The sequence below is a fragment of the Typopeltis vanoorti genome, chromosome 7 (assembly GCF_054136105.1).
Source record: "Typopeltis vanoorti isolate ZY-2024b chromosome 7, IOZ_Tvanoo_1.0, whole genome shotgun sequence".
In the NCBI taxonomy this organism is placed as follows: Eukaryota; Metazoa; Arthropoda; class Arachnida; order Uropygi; family Thelyphonidae; genus Typopeltis; species Typopeltis vanoorti.
Genome location: NC_143555.1, coordinates 71,281,433 through 71,296,015, shown reverse-complemented (window position 1 = coordinate 71,296,015; position 14,583 = coordinate 71,281,433). Strand labels below are relative to the sequence as shown.

Below are 14,583 nucleotides of genomic sequence, written 5' to 3'. Positions count from 1 at the left end.
GATTTCGGAGCACAAAGACTACATCCGGTTTCACCAGTACAGCCACTCTGGGCTTGCAGACCATGCTCTGAATACTTGCCACAGAATACATTGGAAGAAAGTCACATTAATACACCGCTTCAAATTTAATTCATGGAATCAGCTTCAGCTCTAAAAAGCTTTCCAAACCTCAACGAATTTTGGTGCATGATACTGCCCCAAATTTGGGAAGCTTGCACCTTGATAACTTCAACCCAATATAGCCTGCCGGGGGGGGGGGGGGGGGGGGGGGTAGATGATATTCAACTTGAAATGCTGAAGTATGATGCTATAAAAGTCTTACAGTGGCTGCACTGCATAGTTCAGAAAGCCTGGATAGAGGGACGAATTCCCGATGATTGGAGTAGAGCTCTCATAGTACCCATATATAAAAAGGGAAATAAAACTGAATGTGAGAATTACAGAGGTATTTCCCTACTGAGTGTTCCTGGCAAGATCTATGCAAGTATACTTGAGAAACTGTTGAGAAGAATTGTGGAAGAAAAGCTTGGTGAAGAACAAGCTGGATTCAGGCCAAATAGAGGCTGTCAGGATCAGATCTTCACTTTACGACAAATAGTCGAGAAAGCATGGGAATACAACAAAGATCTGTATTTAAGTTTTGTCGATTTGGAAAAGGCATATGACAAGGTGCCAAGAGAGAAGCTATTCAATACGCTGCAGTTATATGGTGTCAATGGGGCATTATATCAAGCATTACTTAGTCTTTATTTGAGTTGCAAGTCAGCAGTTAGAATTGAAGGAAGTACAGGAAGATGGTTTAATGTTAAATCTGGTGTGAGACAAGGATGTACATTATTCCCTCTGTTATTCATTATCTATATGGATCACATTATGAAGGAATGTGGTTTTAAACCTGATATCAAAATTGGAGATGTTAATGTCAACTCTTTGCTTTATGCAGATGATGTTATACTTCTAAATAAATCCACTACAAGTCTGCAAGATTCTCTGACTAAATTGAATAGCTGTTGTAATAGATATGGTATGACGGTCAGCAATAAAAAGACAAAGACAATGAAAATAGGCAGAATCATTGAAAATGTCAACTGTGTTGTGAATGGAGAACCTGTGGAACAAGTAAAACATTTCAGCTACTTAGGCGCGATTTTTACTGAAGATGGTAAATTAAATATAGAAATAGACAACAGAATCAGCAAAGCTGGTATGGTGGGAAGTCAATTGAATAAATTCATATGGAATAATAAAGAAATTAGTCGGAACACTAAATTAGCTGTATACAAGACAGTGTTCAAACCAGTTTTAACTTATGGATCTGAGAGCTCGGTAAGAAGTAAAACACTTGACCAAAGACTAGAGACCACAGATATGAGAGTCCTGAGAAAGATTAGAGGTGTGAACAGATGGCATTAATGGCAATATCATATTAAAAACGAAGATATTAGGAAAGAACTTGACATTGTCAGCATCCAGGAATGCGTTAGCAGAGCTAATCTCAGGTGGTATGGTCACTTAAATTGAATGGGCGAGGAAAGATTAGCAATACAAGTGTTCTTTGCCAGGTTGGCAGGAAAACGACCCAGAGGAAGACCAAGATATAGGTGGATTGATACGGTACAAAGTGCCTTAGACGATAGAAATATAAGATTTGATAATGTTGGAGTCTTAACAAGTAACAGACTGATTTGGAGGAAAATTGTAGATAGGAAGTTAGTAATGATGTAATTTTTTCATTTAGTACTGTCATATCCTGTACACCCCTTGAGGGTACATGGCAGGAATTTGATGATGATGATGATGATGATGTATTTTTTTGTGGTGAAACAGATAGTAGATCCTCAAGGGCTCACTTTAGTGAGTATGGGCATGACAAATTCAAGGTACCTGATGCTGGACTGTGCCTTCAATGTACATGTAATATACATCTGGTATGTTATCTGTAGACTGGTCCCTCCCCTTTTTTTTCTTTCGTTCTTCTTTTCTTCTTCTTGCTCCCCCCAATGCTATTAGAATATTCGAGGGCTAGGGTGAATCTTTCCTATTTTGCTATTTCACTTCATCTTATGCAGTGGAAGTTTGCCTAACCTAGTAGGCAGAACTCATGACTTTTTTTTAAACGGTATTAACAACACCACACAATTTTATCAAAGAGATGTTTTATTAACTGCTTATATTTTGCTGAATTTCAACTCAGCATCATCAGAGCGCAACAGACTTGTACACGTACATGCGACAGTGAGTGAGTGAAACTATGTAATTGCAATGGACAAAAGATCTTCTAAAGTCTTATTTTTTGGTGTCCTCTAACAAAAAAATGAAAAACAGCTATGTGGGAGTTTCTCTTAGGATAACATCATCATCATCATCAAATTCCTGCTATGTACCCTCAAGGGGTGTACAGGATATGACAGTACTACATGAAAAAATTACATCATTACTAACTTCCTATCTACAATTTTCCTTCAAATCAGTCTGTTACTTGTCAAGACTCCAACATTATCAGATCTTATATTTCTATCGTCTAAGGCACTTTGTACCATATCATCCACCTATATCTTGGTCTTCCTCTGAGTCATTTTCCTGCCAACTTGGCAGAGAACACTTGTTTTGCTAATGTTTCTTCTCCCATTCTATTTAAGTGACTGTACCACCCACCTGAGATTAGCTCTGCTAATGCATTCCTGGATTCTGACAATGTCAAAGTATAACAGTAACTTAGGATAACAGTCTCCCAAATTTTTGGCAACCATATTTGTTAAGGTTGGGAGAATTCTATAAAAGCCATTGCTGACTCAAAAAATAATCTTTCAGATCTGTAACGACTCCTAAATAACACATTCTTTTCCTACATCTAATCCTGTGTGAAGGAGTGTCCAAAGCGTGGTCTGCCAGTCCTGACTTGCCATAGTAATAGTAGTGAATGTATTTTTCATGTTCTTCCACAGCTGATGTTGACTTATCTTCCTGTTTGCCCATAATAGGCCAAGTCACAGGGAACTTCATACACTCCTGGGCGTGCTAAAGGGTGACGTTTATCCTTAGGCGAGTGGATCAGAGTTACTAGTTTGGCATGAGGTTTGAAAGTGGTGTGAAGGCCATGTTTCATCAATACTTTGGCTATCTTTTCTGATGTACCTCTGACATAGGGAATAGAAATGGTCATGCTGTGTTCTTGTGTATTAGGGGAGGGCAGAGTAATGGGCTTATGTAATATTTTATCTAGTATGTAGGGATTATAGCCATTAGCTAAGAACAAAATATCCCTAAATCCCTACAAAATAGATAAAATACTACATAAGCCCATTACTCTGTCCTCCCTTAATACATAAGAATGCAACATGACCATTTGTATTCTCTATGTCAGAGGTACATCAGAAAAGATAGCCAAAGTATTCATGAAACATGGCCTTGCTGCTTTAAATTCATATGGATTTTCTGATAACTATATAAAAATCATTTCATTGCATTTTGTTCTGATGGAGCTAGTGTAATGTTAGGAAACAAATCAGGTGTTGCAATCAAACTGTTACAAAAATTTCCCAACGTTATGATTTGGCATTGTGCTCATCGTTTACACTTAGCATTAGACGATTCGATAAAAAACATTAAAGAAATAAATCATTTTGAAATATTTATGGATAAATTATATGCTTTTTATCATCAATCACCAAAAAATCAACGAGAATTAAATACGATTGCAAAAGATCTTGGTATCGAAATTTTAAAGATCGGCCGTATGTTTGGACCACGATGGGCAGCTTGAAGTTTACGAACAGCTCTTGCTTTGTGGCGAAATTACACAGCTTTATGCATGCATTTTGCATTGAACGATAAATATAAGGACTTTTTAAACCGACTTCTCAATTTGGAATTTTTAAAAGATCTAGCATTAATGATTGATATCCTGTAGGAATTATCATATCTGTCAGAAGCTCTACAAAGTCGCAATATAAGTATTATAAGGGTAAGTTAGGCTTTTTTTTGCTCGACAATGCGAGCCCTTTGTTAAAATTTCCATAGCTCATCACTGTGTCCAAGTGTGTTGTGCGCTGATGATGCTGAGTTGAAATTCAGCGAAATATAAGCAGTTAATAAAACATCTCTTTGATAAAATTATGTGGTGTTGTTAATACCATTAAAAATAAGTCATGAATAACCATCCACACCTAAGCTTATCTGTTAGATTGATGATTCTAGTAGACGGGAGTTCCAACCCATCTGGCCAACATGGGATGAATTGGGGGACAAAACTTCCCAGATATGTGGAAAGGGCCTCTGCAACTTACCACTGTTTTTTTTTCTTGCAGTGACTTCACTTCAAAAAGCTAATATGGTTGTGTTTTATAATACATCTCATGAATCAGAGCTGATTCAGGGTTAAGCAGAGGATCCTGTTCGAGAAGTACATTACCATCCCCAACAAAAGTCAGTGATATTGTGAATGAGGAACAGAGAATGTATAGGAATGTTCGCGACCTATATATAGGTACTCTTGAGATTGTGTCTAAAGAGATGGACAGGAATAAAATTGACATCCTAGGAATTACAGAGACTAAGTCACTTCAAAAGACAGGATGGTAAGCTAGTTGTTTACTCAGGAGATGACTCAAAGCATCATGGGGTAGCTCTGATACAGAAGACTGTTTAGGCAAGAATCCTTCTTGGTTATAACCCCGTTAATGATAGGATACTTTCGATTAGACTTAAGGCTCATCTTACAAATGTATCAATCATGGTAATTTATGCACCCCACCCAAATAGGCCAAATGAAGAGTGAGGAATTCTATGAAAACTTATAGACTGTTTTGGACTGTCTACCAAGTACTTATATACCAAATACAGGCAGCCCTCAGTTTACAACAGTTCAATTTGCGCCAATTCACAGTAACGCTGGATGCCTGCACATGCTTTTTTACTGTAGTGTGGTCTGACCGAGAAACGATTTTAGCATGCACTCTAGTGTTTGAGTGTTTACCAAGATGCTACAACATATATGTATCAAACCTAGTTTTACTATTGAATCTACCTAATTGTTCTATTTAATTTTTTTTTACATACATACATACGTATTTAAATTGATAAAGTACATAATTACATACCATGTCTGATAAAAAGAAGTGCAGAAAAGTTAGCAGAACTTGGTGTTAAGAAGTCGCGGAAATCAGTCACACTTGAAAAGAAGATGGAGGTGATTCAAAGAATGGAAGATGGGCAGATACGTGCTAAAATCTGTAGAAGTATGAACTTGCCTCCATTGACTGTTACTACAATTATGAAAAATGCAGATAGAATAAAACAGTCTGCGCAACAATCTACAGCAGTACTAAATGCAAAACATGTAAGTTATGGGTGGATGACTTGAATCAGAAAAACATTCCTCTGATGCAGGCTGTTATAACTGAGAAAGCAAAAACAATTTTTGAGGATCTTAAAAAGACAGGTGGAGACGAAGAAAACATTTTTAGGAAGCAAAGGTTGGTTCGTGAGATTTAAGTCCCGAAGTAAGTGCCATAGTGTCAAATTATGTAGTGAGGCGGCAAGTGCAGATGTTGCAGCAGCGACTGCTTTTCCTAAAGAATTTCAAGACTGTGTAGAACAAGGAAGTTATCCTTCTGATCTCATTTTTAATGTTGATGAGACTGGACTAACTGGAAAAAATTGCCATCATGCACCTTCATTTCCTGTGAAGAACGTTCTGCTCCAGGTTTTAAAGCTGCAAAAGATAGACTTATGCTTTTGTTGGGTGCAAATGTCTCCAGAACTTTGAAGTTTAAACCAATGTTGGTGTACCATTCACAGACACCACGCGCCTTCAAGGGTCTAAAAGCCATGCTGCCAGTCTATTGGAAATGGAACAAGAAAGCTTGAGTTACACAAGACGTTTTTATAGATTGGTACACAAATTATTTTTGTCCTACCGTGCTTCGCTTCTATAAAGAAAATTATTTGCCAGCCAAGGCATTGCTTCTCTTGGATAATGCCCCTGGACATCCTCAAAACCTTGCTGAAGTAAGAACACCATTGGATGTCAAGGTTGTTTACATGCCCCCAAACACAATATTGCTTTTGCAACCGAGGGATCAGGGGGATTATATCAATCTTCAAAGCCTATTACCTCTGTATAACATGGTAAGAGTCTTGGACACTTCAGGAAAAACTATTAAAAACTATTGGCGGTCATTCGATATATTTTGAAGGGCATTAACAACATCAAGGAAGCTTGGAAAAAAGTGTCAACAAAGTGTTTAAAAAGAGCATGGCAAAAACTTCTTCCAGCATTTATGCATGACTTTGAGGAATTACAGCAAGAGGAGAATGTATTGAAGACGTTACCAAGCTTGTACGAGAGGTGTGATTGGACATATTACAGCTGAAGATGTGACAGAAGTCTTAGAGAGCCATGATAAACCGCTTTCCAATGAAGACTTAAAAGAATTAGCCGACCAATTGTTAACATCCAAAGGAGGAGAAAGAAAACGAAGAAGGTCCTCTGAGAGATATAAAAACAGCCGATTTACAGCATATCCTTGCAAGCATAGAGACATTGACTGATGAACTCTGCGAAATGGACCACGATTGGGAAATGAGCGTGAACACAAAAAGGAGTGTAATCACATCTATTTGACCTTACACTGAACTCCTTAAAGAAAGAAAAAGGAAATCTAGGCAATTAACACTGGATACTTTTTTAAAAAAAATTCAGGTGATCCGAAACCAGGAACTTCAACATAGAAATATGTAATATCTTTTTAAAGTTTCATATTTTTTGTATATAATTTTGTTTTGTTTTCATTATTAATAATTTTATTTTAACAAATATATATGTATGTATTATCAAAGTTTTAAATATAATAATGTTACACTTACTTCATGTGCATATTTTTGACTGCACGGAATATAACTTTGTACCTCCCATTAAAATTGGATTTGGTTTATGTCCGTTTTTTCAGGAACGGAACTGAGGCATAAACCGAGGGCTGCTTGTACTTTACATCTTAGGGGACTTAAACGCAAAAGTGAGAAAGAGTATGAAAGTTAGGCCTTGAGTGTGGCATATTTGGTGTGGGTGAACACCCGTGGTGAAAGACTGTTGGAATTTGCCCATGCTAAAAGATTAGTTATTACCAATACCTGCTTCTAGAAACACCCACAATGGATCTATACTTGGATATCTAACATTGATAGGTCAGCACACCAAATTGATTACATCTTGGCTCTCCAGTGGTGGAAGACAAGCATCTCTGATGTGCATACTTGTCCTGGAGCAGATTGTGGTGGATTGTAAGATGTGGTAGCAGATTGTAAGAGCCAAAGTAAGACTATGACACTGAAAACTTCCAAGTCAGGTATATCCCATGAGACTGGATGTTAGAGTGATTCCTAGTTGATTCACAGAAGAAAAAACATCAACTCGGTTGGGTGATTTTTTGGAGACCATTGAGGAGAACTCACCAGAAATGCTTTGGGAAGGAGTCAAGGTGATAATACAGGATACAGCCAAGAAGTATCGCAGCCCAGTAAAAAGAAAAAGAGATCCATGGATATCAGGTTCGATATGGGAACTAATCAAAAGAAGGCTGTTGGAAAACAAAGATACACAGGGAACTGAAGAATATAAGAGATTACATGGAGAAGTCAGAAGAGCCATCAAGCAGGATTAGGAAAAGTTTTATATTAATAAATGTGAAGATATAGAATTCCAGATGAGGAGGTACAGTTATAAAAGGATGTTTTATTTAGTTCATGACCTAAAGCACAAGTTTAAGCCAAACTGAATGTCATCAAAGACAGAAATGGAGCATTACTAACAGAAGAATTGGAAATCAAAAATGGATGGAAAGAATACTGTGAGAAACTGTACAACAGAGTGGATAAAGAAAATTTGGAAGAGCCCTCTCACCAGAAAAATTCCAATTTGGAACCTCCACTTAGGCATGAAGTTGAAAGAGCAGTTAAGCAGCTTAACAGCAATAAGATCCCAGATGGAATCCCAGCAGAGTTAAGGCCACAGGGGATGGAGGGATAAGAGTGTTTCATAGATTGATTACAAGGATATGGAAGACAGGATCGTGGCCTAGAAACTGGAAGAAGTTGGTTTGCCTACCACTATATAAGAAGGCAGACATGAGGATTGCAAGAAGTATTAGTTTACTATCTCATGCAAGCAAGATTTTTCTGAAGATCATGCCGAATAGGATTGAGGCCCAAGTTGTGGCAGAGATGCTCAAGAAATAAGCAGGTTTTAGGAAAGATAAGGATACCATAGATCAGATCCTTTGCTTAGACAGACCATAGAAAAATATAATTTAGACTCCATCTGGTAATGTGTTTCTTAGACTATTCTAAAGCTTTTGACTGTGTTCAGCATGTGAAACTGTGGAAAGTAATGAAAAGGATGGGTTTTCCTCAACACACTATCAGGTTGATAGCCAACTTGTACAGGAAGTAAGAAGCCACAGTAATAACAGGTGTTGGATTAACTGATTGGCTTTAGGTTGAAAAGGGAGTCAGGCAAGGATTTACTTTCTCCTCACTTGTTTAGTATATATGCTGAGACATCATGCGTGAAGCATTGGATGATCTCAAGACAGGAATTAGGATAGGTGGCAGATTGATCAGTAACCTGAGGTATACTGATGAAACCATACTCCTCTGTAATGACAAGGAAGGATTAGGACAAATTCTTGATAAAGTTTACAAGATCAGTAATACCAGAGGACTTCAACTCAATCCTAGCAAGACAAAGATTATGGTTCTCAAAGGAAATATGAACAGGGAAGCTCCTGAGAAACAAGTGTGCCTTAATGGAGAAAGAATTGAGGAAGTCAGCAAGTTTGAGTACCTAGGATCCATTATTAATGTGAAGAATTTCTGTTCGGAAGACATCAGAAGAAGATTAGGAATGGCTAAAACAACAGACAGAAACTTGTCTAAAATTAGAAGGATGGATCTATCTCCATGGGAACAAAGTTGAGGATTTTGGATGCAGTTGTTTTTCAACAGTGACTTATGGATGTGAGACTTGAAACCTAAAGAAGTCAGATAAGAAAAGGATAGCTGCTTTTGAGATGTGGTGTTACAGAAAGCTATTGAGGATATCATATACTGAAAGGGGTACAAATGAATGGGTGTTAGAAAAGATCAGTAGAACTTTAAGACTCCTTATGGATATTGACAGAAGAAAATTAAAATATTTTGGACATGTTGAAAAGATGGACGGAGGACTTCTATGAAGTAATAGAAGATAAAGTTCCTGGAAGAAGAGGAAGGGGCAGACTGTCAGTGAGATGGATGGTGGGGGGGGGGGGTGACTGATCTTTAGAGCGTTAAAGCCTCCAGAAAAGCATACAACAGGACTACATTGTAAGGACTGGTGCAGCACATCACTGAGCATCAGAGTGACCCTACTGCATCTGTGGATGTCCAATGAACAGATGACAGACAAGCATAGTATTTTTTTCCATTTCATTCTGAGCAACATATCAAAAGCATGGTTAGCAAACCCATACTGACCATACTTATGGAGACGATGTATTTTTTATGTTCTAGGCAGATGTTACAAATCTCCAAGTGTGACCATAATAAGATAAGCTGCAGGAACAAGGAACTTTGTAAACACCTGGAACTGATAGAGGAGGTAGAGGATCCTTGGGAGAGCAAATGAGAGTAACCAGCTTCAGATAAGTTTTGAATGCTATGCATAGGTTTTACTTTTTTAGAGTTCGGACTATTTTTTTCTGAGGTGCCCTGGATATAAAGAGCAATAATAACATTATTATATTCAACATGTTTAGAGAGATGTGAGAAAATGGGAGGAACAATTAATTTGTTGATCTTTCTGGCATTGTAGCTATTGGACAGGAAAGTCTGGAGAATAAAGGAGAGTTCAGCAGTAAGATCAGGCTTGGTAGAACAGAGATTGGAGGCTCTATTAACAAGGGTTTTTGATAACACATACTGTTGAGAGGTGCGGAAGATGATGGGAAAGTTTGTGTATGTATCTACTTGTGTGAGTGGGTTTTCTGTAAACAGAGAAAGAAAGAGTGCCATTAGTATGATGTGTAATTAGAGTATCTAGAAAATATTATTTTCTTTTTTCTATAGTTAACTGGATTCTAGGGTGCTCTAGGAGGAAGGAGTATAATGTGTCTGAGCATGTAAGAACATATCATCGATGTAGCTTAACCAGATAGGTTTGAGAATAGCAGTATCGAGTATGTTTTTCAAAATGCTCCATATCATAACTAACTAGAAGGGAGGGGAGCCCAATGCTGACCCTTAATTTGTTTATAATTAGTATAATTCAAATGAAGTACTGTATGCCCACAGATGCGAGACCTTTCAACACTTGTGCACATGTCAGAAGGAGAATCCATTCCGATAATAGGGTAATCAATCTGTCTTGTGAGATGAGTTATTTATTAATACATGTCGGAAAATTAACTTTTCTTTTATGAACTTTGTAGTTTTTAAAGTGGTAACTAATTTGCTTATATAACAGTTAGAAAATTTTATGTATAATGCACGTGATTTTGCATGTTAGTGACCAATTCGTACATCCATTATTTCTTTCTACCCTTCAGCATGAATTGAGTATTCTTGACAATCTGCCAGACCGGGTTCAATGAATTGTAGGCGTACAATAGCTGGAATGAATGGTAAAATTAAAAAAGATGAATGATATTGGGATGGGGAGGGGATTTTTTTTTAGCAAATGTAAAGTTTCAGAAAGAGGAATATACACATAAAAGGGAAGCGACATCAAAGCTGATCATGATATTGTTATTGTCTAAAACTAAGTTTTGGATTAAAGATTTGAAACAAGAGGAATGGTATTTATTAGATTGCCGAAAATTCATAAACCTAATAACCCTCTCTGTTCCAAAGCACGTGCTACTGACTCTCCCACTTTTAAAATAGCCAGACAGTTAGCTAAATCCTTAACCCACTTACATGTCACTCTTCTTTCTATATTAAAAATTTAGGCTTTGTCTATTTTTTTCCACTTAGTGTTTGTGCAAATTTGCATGCATTTTTGCAATTTTTATATCATTTCCCTGATGATATATATCAGTGAGTGAGATGAAATATAGGAATAATTCAACATGTTTAATTATTTTTATGTGCTGTATTTATTCCATTAAATTCCATAAGAAAAATAACTATTGTATAGAACTTTAACATTTAGAACTTTATTATTATTATACGGACACCTCCATGGAGTCTGAAGACTCATTGTGGGAGACCCAGTCTATCCACACAATCTATCATACCTCTCCTTGAACCCACTAACAGACAAAGCACTCACAACTGATTCTGGCAACTCATTCTCTTTCACAACTCTCCAAAGCAAAAAATATAGCCCTCACATCCCTACTAAACCACATGTTTATTCAACTTCCAGGGATGGTACCTTGTTCTGGTCCTTCTAGCCAAGTGGGGAAACATTTTCCCCCTGCATCTATCCTATAAAACTCTTTAAGCAACTTAAATGATTCTATCGTGTCCCTCTTTTTCTCCTATCAACCAACTGCTGCAGTAGACATACCTTCAATCTGTCCTCATAGGGAACATTCCACAGACCACTTACCATCTTGGTCACTTACCTCTGAATCCTTTCCACCGCTTCTTCATCCCCATGAAACCTAGGAGATCAGATTTGAGCACGGTAATCCAGATGTGGTAAAGAGAAATGACAACTTCCTTGTCTCTACTTGTTAATGTGTTCTTCAATAGCCAAATAATCTTATGGGCTACCTTAGCAATATGTCCTCTAAACATTTACTCTCTGTCTACCACTACCCCCTAAATCTCTAGCTTCATCTATTTCCTGGAGTACAATGCCATCAATTTGATACACAGCTTGTAATCTATTTATCCCAAAATGCATAACTTTACATTTCACAATATTAAAACTGACACCCATTAACTTTTTCCAATATTGACAGCCTATTTAAATTGTCCTGCAAGCTCTCCACATCACCTTGATTAACTATTACTTTACCTAATTTCACATCATCACCTAACAACTGAATATTTCCTTTCATGTTATTTCCTATATTTATGTACAAAATAAACAGCAATTGTCCCAGAAGTACTGAACCTTGCAGCACACCACTAGTCACTTGTTTTTGCTTCACTTCTGCTGCATCATATTCCACTTTTTTGATATCTGTCCAGCAGCCACCTTCCTCCATCCTCTTATCCACTTAACCAGTGTCATATCCATCCCCATTTGTTCTAACTTGCATAACAGAGTTACATATGGTGTTCTGTTAAATGCCTCTGAAAAATCCAGTAAAATCATCGTGTAGCCATTTCCTTTATCCAACTCAGCTGTTACCCTATTGTAAAAAGTTAGTAAATTATTAAAACATGACCGACCCTTCACAAAATTATGTTGACCCTCACAGTATCATATTTTTATCTACCCATTCTTGTACATTTTCAGAAATTATGGAAACAACTACTGTGTTAAATTTCAGTTTAAATAAACCAAAATAATCACTCGATGTTTTGACCTTCACATTAAGGTCATCATTTGGAGTATACACATATATACAAAGAAACAAGCTGCATTACAGTCTACATGGTATGCTGAAGTTAGATTGATTTAGTCAACCATTAAAACTATTGCCCTGACCTCTGGTGAAAAAAAAAACTTACAACATCAAAGCTAGAGTCCTGTTATTATCTATTAGTTACCACATTAAATTAAGCTAGAGAACAACATGTTTACACAAAGAAAATTTTAATTATATAACTAATATATATATATATATATATTAGTATATATAATACATATAAATTAGAACAAGCCAGGTAGCCAATAAAAGCTGAAAAATTGCTTACAGTTAGGGTTTGCTGGAAAACTTGAACTAAGTGGGCTAAAAGTGTGCCATCCAAATTCTTGGGATTTTTAAGCCACCTTTATTATTAAGATTAGGTCAGTTAATCAAAATTTCACAGGCTTCTTCAAATTTCCGTTCATACCAGGTTTTTGTATGATGTAAGGAACAAGTACTTTTCCAATCAGTTTGGTATAGGATGTTAAGAGCGTAATCTGAGAGGCCTGCTTCAACAAAATTATTAAATTTAATGTGTCGTTTGTGTTCTTTTTTATGGTTAGGGATTATATGTCCAGTTTCCCATATAAGTAAGTTACAAGTGCAATAGATACAATAAACTTCAGCCTGAGCCAATGGGGGGAGAGGATCCTTAGAGGAGTTCAGGTTGCACTTTTAAACCACCTATATTTTTTAGTTTTATAGGTGGTTTAAAAGTGGCATTAAGATTATACTGGTAGAATTCTATTAATTTTTTCTGATAACCCTTTGATGTATGGGATAGCTATGGTTTTACTGTAATCTATATTATCTATATGCTCCTTCTAGATAACCCTTAAATACATCCCATGCACCACTAACAGCCTTACCTGCAGTATTTTATGCTATGGCACAGATTTAAGCTTCTTCCTAAGCGTGTAATAATTCACCTGCCTTTGTAATATTCCTCATGTTTTACGATCTCTCAAGTCAAGTCCACGTGGTCACTTTCATAGATCGGAGGCAATGTGGTCACCAAAGTGACCACATTGCCTCCGATCAGAAGAACTAGAAATTCTTCACACTACAAATAGTTATGTTGAATCAAGGGGAGTTTAGTTAAATTAACTAAAATTAATCTTGAATGATTGCAAATAGTCAAAGCAGTCACAATGATTTGCTAAACAGGGAGCTGAAAACTAAACTTTATTTAGACATTATTTGCACATAGCAAAATATTTGAAGCACTGGTATTGAGCTGGGAAAAGGTATCTTAGCTGTGTATTTGCTTGATTGTTACTTGTGTATGATTTTAATAAAATACTATATTATATAACAAAATTAAATTGAACTTTTGCTTTTCAGGAGGTTGTTTTCTTCACCAGATCCCAAAGAAGTGTATGTGTGTTTTTATGATTCAGCACCACAAAATGCTATTGAACTTGCATTTCGTCTGGGTTTTGGCCTATCCTTATGACTGCCTTTATATTTTTATATTGTATTAATAATATATCTGTATATTTTTTATAATTATATATTAGCTATTTGCAAAAATAAAACATTTTTTATAATAGCATTGTTCTTCATGTAAAAAAAAAATTCATGCCACTTATTTTTTTAGATGTACCATATATTATTTGTATATCATTGGTCATTAAAAAATTTATACTTTTTTACACTTGATTTGTTTTTGCTTTATTTACATGACATTATAAAAAGCTTCTGCATTAGTATAAAAATATTGTTATTTTGTAAGAAGATACAACTTCCTTGGTACCCAAAATCTGTTTTAAATTTATTTTCCATTATTGGTCCTTAGTTTTTTTGCACTTGAGATCATAAAAGGCTTTTGCTGCCTTCTTTTTGGTAAATACATATATAGTAATTCTTGAATTTATACTAAACAATTGCACTTATGAAAACTCCTGTTAAGATTATTTATCCAATTCTTGTAGTCATCCTCAGCCAATAAAGTGATTTGCATTATGTTACAGGTATAAAGCTTGGTCTGAATTACCATTAGAATTCAAGATGAGAC

At 36.2% G+C, this 14,583-nt stretch overlaps 1 protein-coding gene across 1 annotated transcript in view; it reads left to right on the top strand.

Moving 5' to 3' along the window:
• Positions 1 to 14,223, top strand: part of LOC150104771 (protein inturned-like) — a 37,491-nt gene extending 23,268 nt beyond the window's left edge. Inside the window, exon 3 of the mRNA XM_090396210.1 lies at positions 13,911 to 14,223. Coding sequence (XP_090252336.1) covers positions 13,911 to 14,022 — 112 coding nt within the window. The 3' untranslated portion in view covers positions 14,023 to 14,223. The remainder of the gene's footprint in view (positions 1 to 13,910) is intronic.
• Positions 14,224 to 14,583: the final 360 nt, after the last annotated feature.